Below are 17,228 nucleotides of genomic sequence, written 5' to 3' on the forward strand. Positions count from 1 at the left end.
TGTCTGGCACATGTTAGGTTTAATTATGCCGTTTTCCTAACGACGTCTGCCTTCATCGTAGGAGCAAGTGTCAACCATCCTATAGAAAGAAAATTCTATTGATGCGTAGAGTCGCACGCTAAAGCCACAAGGCCAACACACTATGGCTTTTCTGTCAAATTATTCTGACAGTTGACAGTAAATGGATAAATCTGAGTGATACTGTTGGTATTAAGTACTCACAATCCCTCTCTATATCCGTCCAGCAGCGCCTGTACTAAACTCTTGTTTTGTGGTATCGTCTGTAGAATCTCGCCGTCAACAGTCACATACCCAATCGCCCACTGACCAAGCCGCGTACACGATAACCTGGAATATAAATGTACATAGTAAATATAGATATACAGTTCAGTTTCAGGGATTCCTTATGGCTAACAAGCGCTAACAACCAATGCCAACGTGATACAAAGTGCAGGGTAACTGGTATAGACGCACGCCGTCGACTTTTTGGGTCTAAGACAAGCCGGTTTCCTCACGATGTTTTCCTTCACCAATCGAGCTAATGGTAAATGCGCACATAGAAAGAAAATGGGGGTCGAACCTACGACCTCAGGGATGAGAGTCGCATGCTGAAGCCACTAGGCCAACACTGCAAGAAGAGTATAACGAAAATAAAATTAAAGTACCAATGATAAATAATACAGCTACTAAGTAAAAAGCTAGTATATAGTTTCATGAATTACAAGTAATACGATTCAAAATACATATATTACAAAGGTCACATTGAGGAGATGGAGACGTGTTTATGTTTCTACATAAAGCCATAAAGTGTTCTGACTTTAAATATATTGCCAAGTTGTCTAACCATACGTATATTAACTATATGTATGTAAAAAGTATGCTAGTATGACATACTGGCATATGATAGAAGTCGTACTTTGTGCTGTCTCGACCCTGGACCCTTGGCGCATAGGATAAGGGTTTGATTTAGCCTTACTGTTTGATACAATTGAATTTAGTTTTAAATTGAATGGTTTTACTTCTATATAACTTTTACACTATCTAAGTAGATTCACGCGTTAGCTGCTTCCAAATGACTGTTGTACAGCGTGCTAGCTAGACTGTGAAATATGTGTTTAAACACACTTTGCCATCTTTGTCTTTTTTGCCGAAATATCGGACAATATATTTTTTTTAATGATTTAAGAAATTAAAGTTCGCTTATATATTGATGTACAAAAATACTGTCAACGTGTTGGTCTGACATGGGGATAGTGATCGTGCAAGTTGCCATAAAAAACCAATCTAAACTTACAATAGAATGTAGTACATCTCACTTACCTAAATACATAACTGCCAGCCTTGTGTATGTACTTCTGTAACCGCGCCTTCACTTCGTCATATGTTAGAAAGGCAACATAACCTGGATGTGTTACCGCCAAAAGCTGCCAATTCCGTAACAACGTGCTCCATGGTTGAAAAAGCCTGAAAGTATTATTCATATAATCATCGATAGCAATTTCGTTTGAAAATTTGATTTGTTTACATACATCTTTAAACAGGGACGTTATTTTAAATTGGACTTTTGATGTCCAGGTTTGATATTCAAATTACCACTCGTTATTACTACGATGCGTCAAATGCGTAGTGGTTCAGGTACAGCCAACATCTGAGTGATATATTAGATCCTTACATATGAAATTGGCGTATTTCGTACTGGCCACTTTAATCACGATGTTCTCCTCTTTGGCAAGGAAATCCAAATTCAAATTTGTACAGCTATTTACTCATGTATTTGTGCTTCGATGACCGTCATTCATTTGTTTTTTTCTGTTTGCGTCACTCATTTTACAAAATGGAAACCTTAAAGTATCGCATTATTTACGAGTACGAGTTCCGCCGTGGCACTAGTGCTGCGGAAACGACGATGAATGATGTGTATGACGGTCATGTTGCAAAAGAAAACACAGTTCGTTTTTGGTTACAACGTTTTCGTTCTGAAAATTTCGACCTGCAGAACAAGCCACGTGGACGGCCTGAGACCCAAGTTGATAATTAAGTATTGAAGGCTAATGTGGAAGCGGATCCATCGCAAACCACGTCCGAGTTAGCTGCAGGCTGCGGTGTTAGTGATAAAACTGTTTTAATTCACTCACGAATTGACTGAAGCAAACCGGCAAACGCGCGTCGACTGCTGCGTTACATTACTGAACCGGCACAATAATGAAGGTATTTTAAACCGAATCATTACCTGTGATGAAAAATGGATTCATTACGATAATCGAAAGCGCTCAGCGCAATGGTTGGATCCTGGCCAGCCAGCCAAATCCTGCCCCAAGCGAAAATTAACCCCAAAAAAGTTACTTGTAAGCGTTTGGTGGACTAGTGCCGGTATTGTTCATTGCAGTTTTCTCAAATCTGGCCAGACTATTACGGCTGATGTCTATTGTCAGCAATTGCAAAACCATGATGGAAAAGCTAGCGGCTAAACAACCTAGGCTGATCAATCGCTCCACGCCACTGCTACTTCTCGACAGCGCTAGACCACACACTGCACAACAGACGGCTATCAAATTAGAAGAGCTTCAATTGGAATGTCTAAGACATCCTCCGTACTCCCCGGATCTTTCTCCAACAGATTACCATCTTTTTCGAAATTTGGACAAGAAGTTGTCAAGCAAGGGAAAAAAATTAACTCTGATCGCCTTCACAGATTTTATTGATTCCCGTCCGACTGTTTTTTTTGTAAAGGGATCAATGAACTACCTATGAGACGGCAAAAGTGCATAGAAAACAATGGTTCATACTTTGATTAATTAAATATATTATACCTATTTAAAAATATTCGACTTTTTGTTCCTCCCATACAAAACGCCAATTTCATATGTAAGGACCTAATATAAGAACCAAAAGGAATATGCTACGAGTCGTATATTTCTAACATTTCTGGTCATACGTACACCTGGTTTATGCTACATATTCAACAATGGAGGCGAAGAAATAATAATAATTATCTATTTTGCATAAATTAAGGTTTTGTAAGTGAGAGATGTAATATTTACCTCGTGAAGACATCAAACTCGAAATTCGATATAAAATCGTTACAGGTAAGATCTATCGTGGTCTTCAGCGCCATGGTTTCCAACCCTGATGAAATTGGATGCACGTTGTTCAGCTCCTCGCGGAATATCTTCCATGGCACCAATGTGCTGTAAATACAACAAGGATTGGTTAGCATATTGATGGTGTATGTTGTTGGGGTCGGAAAATATTTACCCATTTCCTAGTATATAGTATAGTATATATAATGAGAAGACGGAAGTGACAAAGACCTAGAGATGCAGTTATATTGAAAATACGAGTGTTTTAGGTTTAGAATTGCGTCAATGGCAATGCGGTAGCAACAAAGATGGACTTTTTATGATATTTTGTTGTGTAAACTAAAAATAAGCCTCTTTACGAAATCTTATTGTAATACCTAAATCAATGTAAAGGTGACGTAGACGAAGGAATTGATGTTTACTTGTTACTAATCTTCCATCCCAGCACACAGTTTTTTAGGACAGGTTTTATTGGTTACATTAAACATGCATGTATTCAATATATTCATAACATCTGCAGAGCTAACACATTTTAAAGACCAACTAAAATATAACGATTTTAATCATATCGTTCTATTGAAGATCAGTATAAACACATCCCCTTAATAGAGTGATACAGTATATAGTAGACAGTATTCATTGGTCAACTCCATAGAAGATACAAATAGCAAAAAGCCGTACGAGCTAAATTTGCATCTACTAGAAATTTCCAAGTTTTTCCCATAATTTCTATAAGCAACTAACTTTAAACAGTATAGATCACGGTAACGTGTTAACGAAATTCTACGAAATGTTTTTAATTTGAAATGCAATTGTTCATTATATTTTCAAAATGTAGGTTACTGTGTTTCGTTAACAAATTTCTAGTTATTTCTTTCTGAACCTATCTTTAGTTTCTAAACTGCAGTCATTTTTTAATAAGTATTAAAAATTATGTTCGATTCGGGGGCATCAAAATTTTAGAAAGACTAAAGAGCATGGCCCAAAAAGGTTTATTATTTTATTAATTTAACAATAGTCTTTTTTTTTGGAACAGAGCAAACTTTAGGTTGTAACTCCCATTCCTGAGGTATGCACCATTGGACTGAAATATCTCTAAGCGCATAAAACTCTCGCTTGTACGGTATAAAAAAACAACGTCACACCTTAGACCTAAAAAATTGACGGCCTGTGTAAGACTTCTTGTCTATTAAGAAAAACAAATGATCACGAATCAGAGGCAGAGCTAGTAGTTTTTTCTGCATGTATTCTGTCTTCTTTTTCAAGTACAAACACACATTGTATCAAAATAACTATAGGAATGTTAACAAATCGCAAAACAGAGTTCGACGAACCAAATTTTCTTCATTGTGGGTTAAATATGAAAAGGATTACAACATCCGGTTTTTTATCAGTTATCATGAGCCACTGCATCCTTTACATATAGTGTTATCAAAGTGAAATTATTGATAATAATCATTTAAAAAATGATTTTTACTTTGTCAATAAAAAAGACATAATATATTTATAAATTCAAGCATTTTTCCCAAAGGGGTAGGCAGAGACCACAGATCTCCACTTACTACGGTCCAGCTTGCAGGACTTCAAACTATGAGCTCGCGGTTGCGGTCAATGACGTGGACTGATCAAATGAAACCGCTAAACGATCCTGTCCAGAAATTTACAAGAAAGGCTGGTCCGTGATAATTGGCATAAAGTTGTGAAGGGAATATTAACTCCAAAGAGTCAACCACGAGTGTCTACTGCTCAGAGCGCACCAATTCAGAAGAAGAACATTATTAGTACATGACTTTTGTTTTTTTTTCCTTCTTTTCGAGTCTATTTTCACCCTTGACTTGCAAACTAAATGTAAATGTAAACTTAGGCATAATTAAACATATTTTCCCTTGACGTTCATAAGTGTACTTGGTTATAACCTATATAAATAAAGTTATTTTGAGTTTCAGTTTATTTTAATAAAAATATTTGTTCCCGTGTATTTTTTGCAACTGTATATAATTTATACATCTGTTCAGTAATTTTAATGTTTCATTTGTTAAATATAATGTGTCCCCAACACAAAATTGTATCATATCGAGTGCTTCCAACGAGTTATCTGTAAGACAAAGTAATGTTTAAAGATCGAAAGATTTGACAGATCTTAGGTTCTATGACTGTTGTTAAAAAAAACAATGGCGCTACAACCCTTTTAGATTTGGGCCTCAGATTTCTGTATCTGTTTCATGATCATTTGTTAATCTAATAGGCAAGAAGGTGATCAGCCTTCTGTACCTGACACACCCCGTCGAGTTTTTGGGTCTAAGGCAAGCGGGTTTCCTCACGAGATTTTTCTTCACCGTTCGAGCGAATTTTAAATGCGCACATAGAAAGAAAGTCCATTGGTGCACGGCCGGGAATCGAACCTCAGTGATGAGAGTCGCACGCTGAAGCCACTAGCCCAACACTGTTCTAATAAATGTTATTACGTGTACTAATAACAATTATAGTTCTGCTAGAAACAGGAATTACTCGGCATATTAAAGAAGAAACAAGGTTTTGTACTTCCCTTTACAACATTTTTGAATGATGTGATCGTGTAACACCGGTAACAATTAACCGGAATTTTGAACCGCACTGAATACAGTTAATTATAATTACTATTTACTAGAGTTGTAACCTTGAAGCCAGCGGAAATATATTTCCGGCTATTGGCAGATAACAAAGCAATTGAGGCAAACTATTGATAACAAATAAAAATAATCTAAATTAATTCGAATAATCTGATTAAAAATTACGTTACATGGTTCATTATACTTTATCATTATGACTGTGACAAATAGGTTTAATTATAATCTAATTTTGAAATATAATTAATTAACTACTAAAACTGAATTGTATTGAGTTATTTCCTGAGTACATTATAAATAAAGTATTTTTAGTTGACTTTAGCCATTTCGATACAAGGCACGCAAATCAAATTTATAGTTCAATCGCCAAACAATATTAAACTAAACAAAGCTAACAATGTATGCCGTACTTAACGTATTATTAACATTATGCCTAAGTTTATAATTAAGAATATGATTTTATGTAAATTGACTTAAACAACATTTTTTGATGATACTCGAGCGAATACTAGTCAACTGTCAATTTGCTTCAACCAGGGTGAGTTTCTATGACTCCGGCATACGAATTACGTTTCTAAATCTTACGTTAAGACTGTCTTGATATACCTTTTATGGTGTAGGCCATATCAGATACTAGGCTTTAAATACGACTTATTAGGCGAAAATCGTACACGCTCAAAGTTATTAGGCGAGGTTAACGAAGTGTGGGATTTGGGTTAATTATATCATTAACTGCTATTTACTGACGTTTACGTGCTTTGCGATTTTATCACTTGAAGTCTACAGGTAGAGTGTCATGCATAAAGTAACGGAATATTTGTACTTAATAGCGGAGACAAATCCAATAGATCATATCAAAGACTCTTGAGTAAGTTTTTTAAATTATTGTTAAAAGTTTGCCCTCAACAGAAACTAGGTTTACTATGTCACTTAGGAAGTGTTTTTAGTTTTAGTAAATTGTCTGTGACTGTTAAGTGATACAATTTGACATATATATATAATAGGATAGGGGAACAAACGAGAATTTTGAGAACGTTGAGAATAATATCAGTTTTGTTTTTTTATAGAACAGGAAGCAAACGGGCAGGAGGTTCATCTGATGTTAAGTGATAAAGCTCATGGACACTATTCCAGAGTGTTCACGAGTGCATTTCCGGCCTCATAACATATACAAACACCTCAACAACAATAGTTTAGTTTCATAAAGTTCGCTTAGTAAACTATATTATAAAATCCTCATGTTAAATTTATATTAACTTTTCCGAAACGATTTCACACATTATTACGAAGTTTTTTATACTTTAGTTTTCTTGAAATTTCTCAAATCATCAAATGTCAAGATACATGATTTGTACTTATAATAATCTTTAAATTTGCCAGGTCAACTACATACAATCTCTAAGTTTCAAGTCACTACTTGAACTCATAATATTCAATGGAATATTAGAATTTTCGCAACACAAAGTGTAGTTTAATTGCATATTGAAACCATTGTTAGCACTGCGCAAGACCGATATGGCATAGCGTGAACATACTTGTATTAGTACGTGCTTGGACACGCTACTTTTAGGCAGGATAATAGGCGTCATTTTCGGGTCAACGGCTGATATTTATAAAGCGGACTTCGTCTTACAATTTAGTCGATGTAATAAGATAAGAATTGGCAGAAATATTTTAAAATGCATTCTAATCCTTTCATAACACAGAGCAAGGTGAGTTCTTACTCTTATTAGTATGACTCACTTTGGCCCGGAAACGGATATAAGCCCAGGTTCAGCCAGCCCAGTTCCACTGATATGTGGAACCAGCTGCCCACTGAAGTATTTCCGTATCAATTCGACATAGGTCCCTTCAAGAAAAGAGCTACGCACTCGCGAGCCTCCTTTTACTATCATCAGATTCGTATTGCATTGAAATCTGAACAAAACATTGACAGTCCATGGGCGGCGGTATAACTTAACATCAGGTGAACCTCCTGCCCCTTTGCCTCATGTTCTATTGAAAAAACAACTACACCTTTTACAAACACCAGATTCGTATTGCATTGAAATATGAACAAAAATAAAAAGCCTTTACATCGTGTCTGCAGCTGCCTTAACCACTAACAGATATGGTATACCCAACACTACTGCTTTTTCAAACATCAGATTCGAATTGCATGGAAATCTGACTCATGTGGACGTGGCATAGTTAATTTGTGACGCGTGATAATTGAAGTTAATTGTTTGTAGTATTGATTTTTTATTTTTCTCTCAAACCGTATATCAACGATCTGCTAACAAAAATCTATCCATACAGAGATTTGTCATATGTTTATGTATATGTAAAATAATAATTCCTATTATACCTCACCTCGATTTATTTATTTACAGCCCATGCATGACCAAATTCTAACTAAAAATAATATAAAACTAAAATAAAATACAATATTGGCAGTAAACCTCCTGCTATCCTCTAATCTTTTCCAAGTACATTTATATTATATTTTTCGATATATCCTTAACACGAAGTAAAGCACACAATTGTCAGTAAGGTAGAAATAAGATACGCACAAATACTCCCTAAATAATATAAAATTGAGGGCGTAACTAATGAATATAATTGACAAAAATTTAATTAAATAAATTCGGCCGAATACTTACTATTGATTCAAAATATTCTTACAACCTGATTTCTCAGTACCCTTTACTCATTTTAATTTGTATTTAAAAAAGGGCATAGTAATTATTCGTCAACGAAAAATAAATCTCCATCGCCTGAGAATACTCAACTTGCACAATCTATACAAAAATAGAAGATGCTAAATCTATCCAAAAAATAGCTTAAAAACAATTCATAAATGCAATGGTTCATACAAATGCATAAAAGAAAGTTGAATAATGATAATAAATTATTTACTTTGAACATAAACTCATGTTATAACGAAGTTAAAATATGATCTTCCATTTGTTTAAGCAATATACATTTGTTACGAAGCTACTGTATCTGTATGAAAAGTTTTGCGTGACAATTGACATTACGAAGATTTGACGTGCATTTGACAGCTGTAAATGTAAAGTATTCTTCACGGCCTTACTATACAAAAATATTATTTGGAAGCACGTTCTGTAATGATTCAATTTTAGTTCTTAGATTTGATGTATGATACGAAGTGGCACCACTATAATATATGTGATATATCTAAGACGTTGACAAACTTTAATCTCCGCTTTCGACTTTATATACTTTAGATTCACCTTACTATCTTTCGAGTTATATAGAGGGCTCAGTGTTTCCCTACGCGATCGAAACAGACATGAAAATATTCGAAGACGAACCAAAGTCACCGACATAACTAAAAGAGCGTATAAGCTCAAACTGGCCAAAAACCGATGGTAAAAAAATCTGGAATGGAGGTCGAGGACCATACTGTGAAGCGTTGGACGGCCTCCTTCTAGGAGAGTAGATGGACAAGGTAAGGGAAGAGGGAAGTTCGAAACACAGGCAGAACGAAGCGGGGAACCGGTCGTACGGAAATTTAGTAAAGAAACCTATGCTTCTAGACTTCGAAGAAGCTGAAAATTGAAACCAACCATAATACATACTATGTCACTGCTAGTGACTCTTAACCTAACCTACTTTTCGTACATTGACTTATCTCAAAATTCTATTCATTTTAGAGAGGATCTCGAATATAATCAAATATACACACAGCAAGACGCCTAATTAGTAAGCCAAGAAGCGATTTAATTAACTTACGTAGTGTGAATCTGGCACTAAATAACTTTAATTTACCTCTAGGTTCATACTTTTGAGATCTTGTCTAAATTACATATATCTTGAATCTTGAAAACTGGCTAATATTCGAAAATTTATTAAAATTATTACGAAAATTTCCTTACTGCGTTTCGATAACAATTTCCTAGTAATTCCTTCCTAAAATCTATCATTTAAGTTTCTTAACTGAACATTTTTTTTTAAATATTAAAATTATATATGTTTAAAATTCTAGAAAGGCCTTGAAAAAACTTTGTTTATCACATTATTCATGCTTCTCTATAGAACAATAAAACAAAATTCGTGAAAATCTAAATACCGAGTCAAACGTGCTCCCTTATCGCTTATGGTCTATAATCTATGCCAGCCTGGCATAGTTTATACCAACTACAAGATTACACTAAATAAAAGTTCAATTCTACGAAACTAGTTAGCATAATATATGTCCATATCGTATTTCTAGCATATCGTGTGCTATTTTATATAAACTTGTTTTGTTTAAGCCTTTTATTTCCTATGCTTGCAGTTTCGCTTTTACACTTTTCATGTATAAGAAAAATCGAATGATGGCTGCCTTGGAACAGATCACAGTTTAGACAGATATTTCTATAACTCTTTGATATTTCAAATCTGATTGCATTGGCAGTTAACTTATTTTGTTGGTGATTTTTGGTACAGATGCCGCGAAGCTTCGGTTCCATCTTTATGGATACGTGGAACTAATCATATTAAACCACAGATGTTACCACGATACGATGCCGTCTGCATCAGTCAGTCAGTCAGTTGCATGTGAGAAGAAACAAAAGACAAATCGACGCGGTTTGCTCGACTGTGATCCGTCGTTTCTTTAAAACCAATAACGTTATATGAATTATTGTCCAACGACATTGAATTAATTAGAACTACTAGTTTAGGAATTATTAATGAAAAAAAATCAGGTCCTTTCAACGTTTGGCATTGGGGTGAGCGAGTTTTCTGATTAAGTCGACATGAATGTTATAAATATAAATTATAGTTTCTTTAATTTATAGAACTTGTATTACGCAGTGGCGTCGTACGTATACTGTCGTTAATAGAAAGTAAAAAGTATCAATATTACTAACTGATCATTCAAATGCAAGGAAGTTAGCTAATTAAATCTTCTTCTATCAGACTTTGGTTCCAAGGGTTTTTAATTTACCTGGCGGGCGAGTGTTATATGCACACTTACACTAGTCTATTTGTGCACAGCCGAGGATCGAATCTACAACCAGGGAAGAGAGTCGCTAAAGCCATTAGGCCAACAACAACACACTGTCACTGTTATCGTTATTATAAATTTTTGTTGTTGATGGCTTACACGATTTTCACATTATATTTAAAGATTGTATGCAGAGCCGATTTAAGTGATAAGCAACGGTCATATTATATGAAATTGCAAGACTACTAAATGCCACTGTTGACATAAAAAAATTCAATTATATAAGCTTCAAATAGTTACAATACCTATGTGAAGTTGTGTGGTGTGTGTGCCTGTGGGCACATGATGCACTACGATGCATTCAAAAGAATTGTGCGCCATGGCTAGGGGGGGATCTACTTAATTATAATATTTTCTAGATAATACTTATAAATTATTTATTTGCAAAGGAAGTTCTACATGCAGATTTATAATTTAAAAAAAAAGCACAATCACAATCAGCCGTATTTATCTAAAACAAGGGACGGGTTCAATAGACGCGCATCGTACCTGAGTTGATAGATCTCAGGGATTCCAACGTTATGATTTGATTTTTTAGAATTATAGATGTTTTTTTTTTTAATTAAAAATATCTCCTATTGTTTTTCATGAGGAATGAGGGCCCTTTGTATCCACGGGGCCCTCGGCTGCAGCTCAAAAAACTCTTAAGCAAATCCGCCCCTGACGAAATACATTTTCGTATTTTGTGTTACGTGTTTTGTGTTGTGTGTGTGTAAGTTCATAATTTTGTAATCGTATTGCTATTAGAATTAAGTATATAATTAAAACCTATATTTGTCACGTCATATTATTCTAAAATAAAGCGGTTTTTAACCAGAACTCCGGTGTTTACAATCGTCTCAAACTCCCATCCTTGCATGGCAAGCCTGCCCGTTTCTTTAACGAAAAACAGTTGAATGAGAACCCAACCGCCAGAACACCTCAGAATCATCACGCATGCGAGTCTTCCGGTGAGGTGAGTGTCCATGGGCGCCGGTATGAGTTAACATCAGGTGAGTCGTCTGCCTATTTGTCTTCTATTACATAAATAATAATGAAAACGTTAATTATAAAGTGAAGTCTAAGATTATTTCACAGAGACAACTACTCCTCAATGACATCACCAGAAACAAGTTGAAACAGGAAATACTCCACGATTCCGAACAAGACGACACTACTTATGTCTTAACAGAAATACAGAAGAGTAAAGAGTAATTAAAAAAATAGCTTTATTCTTTCAAATAAATGTCCTACAAACATTTTAGTTTACTACAATAATTTTGAAGGAAAAAGTTGCTATCGGTAAGACGACGACTAGAAGTTACAATTACATTATATTATTTTATTTATATATTTACACGTTCAAAAACAATGTGCATGCCTTAAAAAATACAAAAAAATATGACATCACAAATTTGACACACATAAATTATATTAGAATATAAGTTATCTATCAATGGAGAAAATTAAAATTAATTGTTTTGTTATGTACTTAAGGAGCTGATTTCTAGATTTCAGATCTTAAAATCGCAATAACCTTGTAACTCTGTAACTGCACCCCTTCAGAAGAACCGTTTTGTCCAAAACTCACCCGTATCCAGACTGAGCATTCTGAGAAACGAACTACGTCCGGATATCCATAGTTTCTCTCCCCAAACTTTGAAATAAACTTTCCTTTAGTTTTTGAAATGCATCAATTGATGAATTTCGCGTTTGTAAGTGCTTATGACGTTGAGTTTTGTATTTGTATCAGTCTGTATAACATAAAATTACCTTCAATTAAATATCTCTAAAAATTAAACCGGCAATGTAATATTATTTGCAATAAAATAAAACCATGTTAAATCGTTCAAACAAGAAAAGAAATCCGTAAAATAAAAGCTATTTCTCAAATAAATTTCTGCTTGTGGAAAGGTAATCGAATTTACTTGTTGTCCTATCTCCTAGTTTCAATCGATAAAAACCTTTAATACAATATCATTAAGGTGGAAAATCGAACTGATTGGATAATCTCCGCTCGTCTATTATAGATTTTATTTCATTACCTTTATAATAGCTTAGGGATTAGTTTAATAGAATCGTGATACCGATCGTTGTAATATTCTTATCGGTCATACTTTGCGATTTTTTTTTGATGTTTCTTTCCTCTGCTATCCTAGTAATTGTCAGGCGTGTTTAGAATTATAGCAAATTGCTTATGGTCTTTAGAATTTGGGAATGGGGGGTTTCTCTTGTAAAACGTTACGATTGAAATATTATTTTCGACTTTCCATTACTTTACACCATATAATTGAGTAACTTTTAGGTGTAAAGTCACTGGGTGGTCACGAAACGTTTTACTATTGGGTACAGAAACGTTATAGCGCGTTTAATGAGGGGGGGGGTGTCCGTGAAGAATCTCCAACAATTGTGTACTTGAACGATCCCTAACGGGAAAGAAAACGAGAATTTGCGAAATAACTAGCATGGCCACAATTTCCGTAAAGCACTCAAAACAATAATAAATTGGAGTTTACATATAAAGTATTTTTTACCCTTTGTTAAAGAAGTACCAGCTATATACTTCATATAGCTAATCTAAAGTAGTCAATCATTAGGGTACATTATTTCATGAATAGAAATATGTAACAAGATATATAACCATAGCATGTGAAGGTCCGTGATCCGAGTGGTGAAAAGGCGTGTATAGGTAGAAATATGTAATACATATTAATTGTTATTAATTACCACATATCATTTAAATCTACAGTTTTACAACCTAAGACTTATGAAACAAACATTTCTAACATCAATGCGGCAATAAATTAGCCGTGTCACCGAATGGCTCTATCAGAAACAGTAAATAAGCACCGTTAGATGTCCGGATCAATTAATGGGCTACGCCGTTAAGTCGCGGATGCGTCTTGCCCCTAATAATCTATAGCTGTTGCCATATCGAGTATACAACCAAGAAACAAATTATTTGTAATTTAATTATATTAATTTATTTAAATTTTTACATAGCATCCATTATGTAAACTTATTCTATCACGTCTCTTACTAGAAATAGAACCAACTAAACAAATGTGTAATCGGCGGTCTTTCCACAAAGTGCTTCTCCTTAATACTACCTCCATATATTTAAAAAAAGAACGAGCCTTATAACCAGTAGGCGGTAGCTACTTTTAGAAAGAAAATTATCTTCGTCTTACTCGTACAGATTTAATATTTATTTTTTTAAAGCAAAGCGTGTCAGTAGGCGTTCTAGGCTCTGCTACACACTGATTTGCATGAACCCACTAAAACCAACTTAGTAGGAACACTACTGTGTTACAGATGACCTTCGTGAGAGATTGCGTCGTAACTTGGCGCTTAAAAAGAGTGGCTCAGTTTCTTGTCAGTTCTTCTTTACCGCTCTACGCCCTTGACTTGCGAAATGGTAGTAAATGTAAATTTCGAATCAATTTAACATATTTTCTGTTAACCTTCATTACTTGTACTTCGTTACCTATATAAATAAAGTTATTTTAAGTTTGAGTTTTAAGGCTTTGCTTCCAAAGCAACAACCTCCTCACGTATCACACATAGTAGGGCGATCCATTTGTTATTCCGAGCACCTGTAATCATTGCAAATGTATGTATGTTTTTCCCTAAATTTCGTCACCAACAGCCATATCGAGATTTGTAACAGATATTTTCTTCTCTTCTCTCTTACATAGGGATCGGTAAATTTAAAAAAAAAAAATACGAGATACGTGTACACGCATTTCTAAAATACCTAAGTAAATGATGTCGATGTCTGTTGAATTTTTCTAAATTACTGAAGGTACATTGTGTTTAAAATAATTTCTATTCTATTCCTACCAAAGTTAGAGAATATATTGCAAAAGCAGTAACTATACAAGGCTGTAAAATAGTCGTAAACCCATCATAGGATTGGAAAACGGCCCACTTCGTTTCATACATTGTAAATCCTATTGATGCCGGCAAATTTATAGCTTTTCCTTACTTTTGTACGTAACATATAGCTAATATATATAGTTCCGCACACCACATCAGTATCATAATATTTGTTTCTATTATGTAAGCATTATTATTAACAAACAGCAAATTTAAATCAAGGTATTATAATTACGCTTCCTACCCGGTACAACTTAAAATCACCTCCAAATTAAAATATTTATGATAATTTATAACTTCGTTACTCAAAACGTCGAGTTACGTAAATCATACAAATTCTCGTTTATTTTCCTTCGTTAATTTTATGACATCAAACATCAAAATCTAAAACCGACGACATGTCAGACAACCTACTGTCTATGAAATAAAAATGATCAAAGAATGCAATCTGAGACCAAAACCCATTGCGGGTTGTAGCGCCACTGCACTATCAGTATTATATCAATCATAATTCAACATCAAAATGAAATCTAAAACATAAATATACGAGAATAATTTTACACGCTTACTGTTAAATTCTTAAAAACAATAATCGGTATCACGTAACATCAGGCGAGGCTCCTTTACGTTTGCCCCCTGTAAGTACTATAAAATGTATACAGATAAATTTACCAAGAGAGTCCTTTTACAAGTCTAGTTAATTGGATCTCGTCCGATTCCTTTTATGTATTCTATAAAAACACTCTATTACCAGTGTTTTTATAGAATATATTTCACACAATTGCTGGCTAAAAATGTGTTTGAACTAAATTTAAAAATATTTATATAAGAACATAATGTATCTTATTATATTATACATGAATAACAATTACACGCTACTAAAACTGAGAATCACGTAGAGCCAGCGAAACTGGCAAATGCGCCCATTTTATATGAGTTTTGTTTTACAAGTGTTTAAGGACAGCAAATCTTTAGACTAACACAATATTTGGAGACTATTTTATTAAGGAATTTATACATTCCCTTTTGGGTAGCTGCGTTATATATAAATAATATTTTTTTTATATCAGTCCGCTAGTTTTACAGTTTATTTTATTACAACAATATTTCCACTATATAACATTAGTATTGATCATGGGAGTTACATTGATCATATGGTTCTTTGTAAATATTTTCCCCACGTAACAATTATAAATTGTATGCATCTATTGTGTCATGTACAAGAAACATAAGGTATCATAATTAATGGTTGTCTTACGTCCCATTTATACATAGCTATTAAACAAAAAAAATATGTAGTTACATACAGAAACAATAATCAGAGAAAGAGATATTGAAAAAAAAATTAAACAAAAAAAGTAACGTCTTGTGTAGTAAACGCAGCTTCTTTATTTAGATATATTATCATTAGCACGTATACAGTGTGACTATAGAAGTGATCATATTCTGGTAGACTGGGTCTTTTATCTTAGAATTGTTCTTTAATAATTCATTTACAAAGAAGATTTACTTCTGACATGTATACTTTGTACGCACAAACTTTTTTATATAAAAAAAGGTTATATAACTTTATACAAATGTGTAATCAGAGCAATGATGACCTAGTGATTTAAGCGTGCCACTGTCATACCTGATATGATAATTTCAAACCCGGCCGACACCAACGGACTCCTCAGTCTCAGTCAGTAAAATATTGTAGCACTACTGGTTTTTTTTCAATATACTTGTTAGTGCGTGTGTGTCAGATACATATGTCAGTACACGTGTATGTAAGAATTCCGCAGTTTGCTTTGAATTCTTTCGCTTTCAAGCTTTGTGCTAAAGTGGAGCGTGGTAATTATTGCGACTTTGTGCCAGGTAAGGGAGGACGATTTTCGAACACACGAGGCAAGTATATAGTATAGAGTAGAGAATAGGGTGCCGAAGGCTGGCCATGCGTCATACTCGTGAACGGGTGCTATTTGTGGTGAATGGTCGTACTTGAATTCGTGTATGCGGTGATGTTACTTCTACTATGTATTTGCGTGTTGTTCCCACGGGAATGTAAGTACGTGCTCAAATTTCACCATGCCTCCTGCTGATAGAGGACAAATCTTTGTTTTCAATTTATTTTAGCATTATTAATTACTTAAAATGTAACATGGTGTAATGATTGCAGCTTCTTACAAACATTGTGTAAAACAAAAACACTTGGCGATTAAAAAGCGTGGCGTAGAGTATTTTGTTTTTGTTCCGTTCTACGCCCTTGATTTGAGAACTGGCAGTAAATATAAAATTAGAATCATTTCATACATTTTTCATTTTTGACGTTCATAAGTGTACATTGTGTTACCTATATTAATGAATGTTTCTTGCGCGTCTCTATAGTGCCTGCGTACCACCCAGTCGTATTTGTCTAAGAAAACCGAGAATATATATTATTTGCATTAGTGTTAGGTTGATTTATAAATATCGACTCTGTAGGAAGTTTCCATAAACTATTCGTTTTTTACAATAGCAACATTGTCCGCCGTCACGCCCAGTTGGTAACGCGAGCGGGGTTTGGGTTTGTTTAACCGTTTGAGGGGAATCTGAAGTTGTAAAAGTCGCCGGGCTACAAGCGGGATTCACCAAAAGCCCTCCTGCATCAGCCGGACGCGAACAACCGCATCGCTAGTAGGAGCTCTGCCCGAAATGGCCAATGACCGC

The 17,228-nt window shown here is 34.5% G+C and overlaps 1 protein-coding gene across 2 annotated transcripts in view; it reads right to left on the bottom strand.

Moving 5' to 3' along the window:
- The window catches only part of LOC123719925 (E3 ubiquitin-protein ligase CBL-B-B), a 69,013-nt gene that overhangs the window by 14,387 nt on the left and 37,398 nt on the right, over positions 1 to 17,228 (bottom strand). For both annotated transcript variants that reach the window (XM_045676242.1, XM_045676243.1), the window contains exons 2-4: positions 3,042 to 3,188; positions 1,321 to 1,464; positions 223 to 348 (exon numbers count right to left, since the gene is read on the bottom strand). In XM_045676242.1, coding sequence (XP_045532198.1) covers positions 223 to 348; positions 1,321 to 1,464; positions 3,042 to 3,188 — 417 coding nt within the window. The remainder of the gene's footprint in view (positions 1 to 222; positions 349 to 1,320; positions 1,465 to 3,041; positions 3,189 to 17,228) is intronic.

The sequence above is a fragment of the Pieris brassicae genome, chromosome 2 (assembly GCF_905147105.1).
Source record: "Pieris brassicae chromosome 2, ilPieBrab1.1, whole genome shotgun sequence".
Taxonomy (NCBI): Eukaryota; Metazoa; Arthropoda; class Insecta; order Lepidoptera; family Pieridae; genus Pieris; species Pieris brassicae.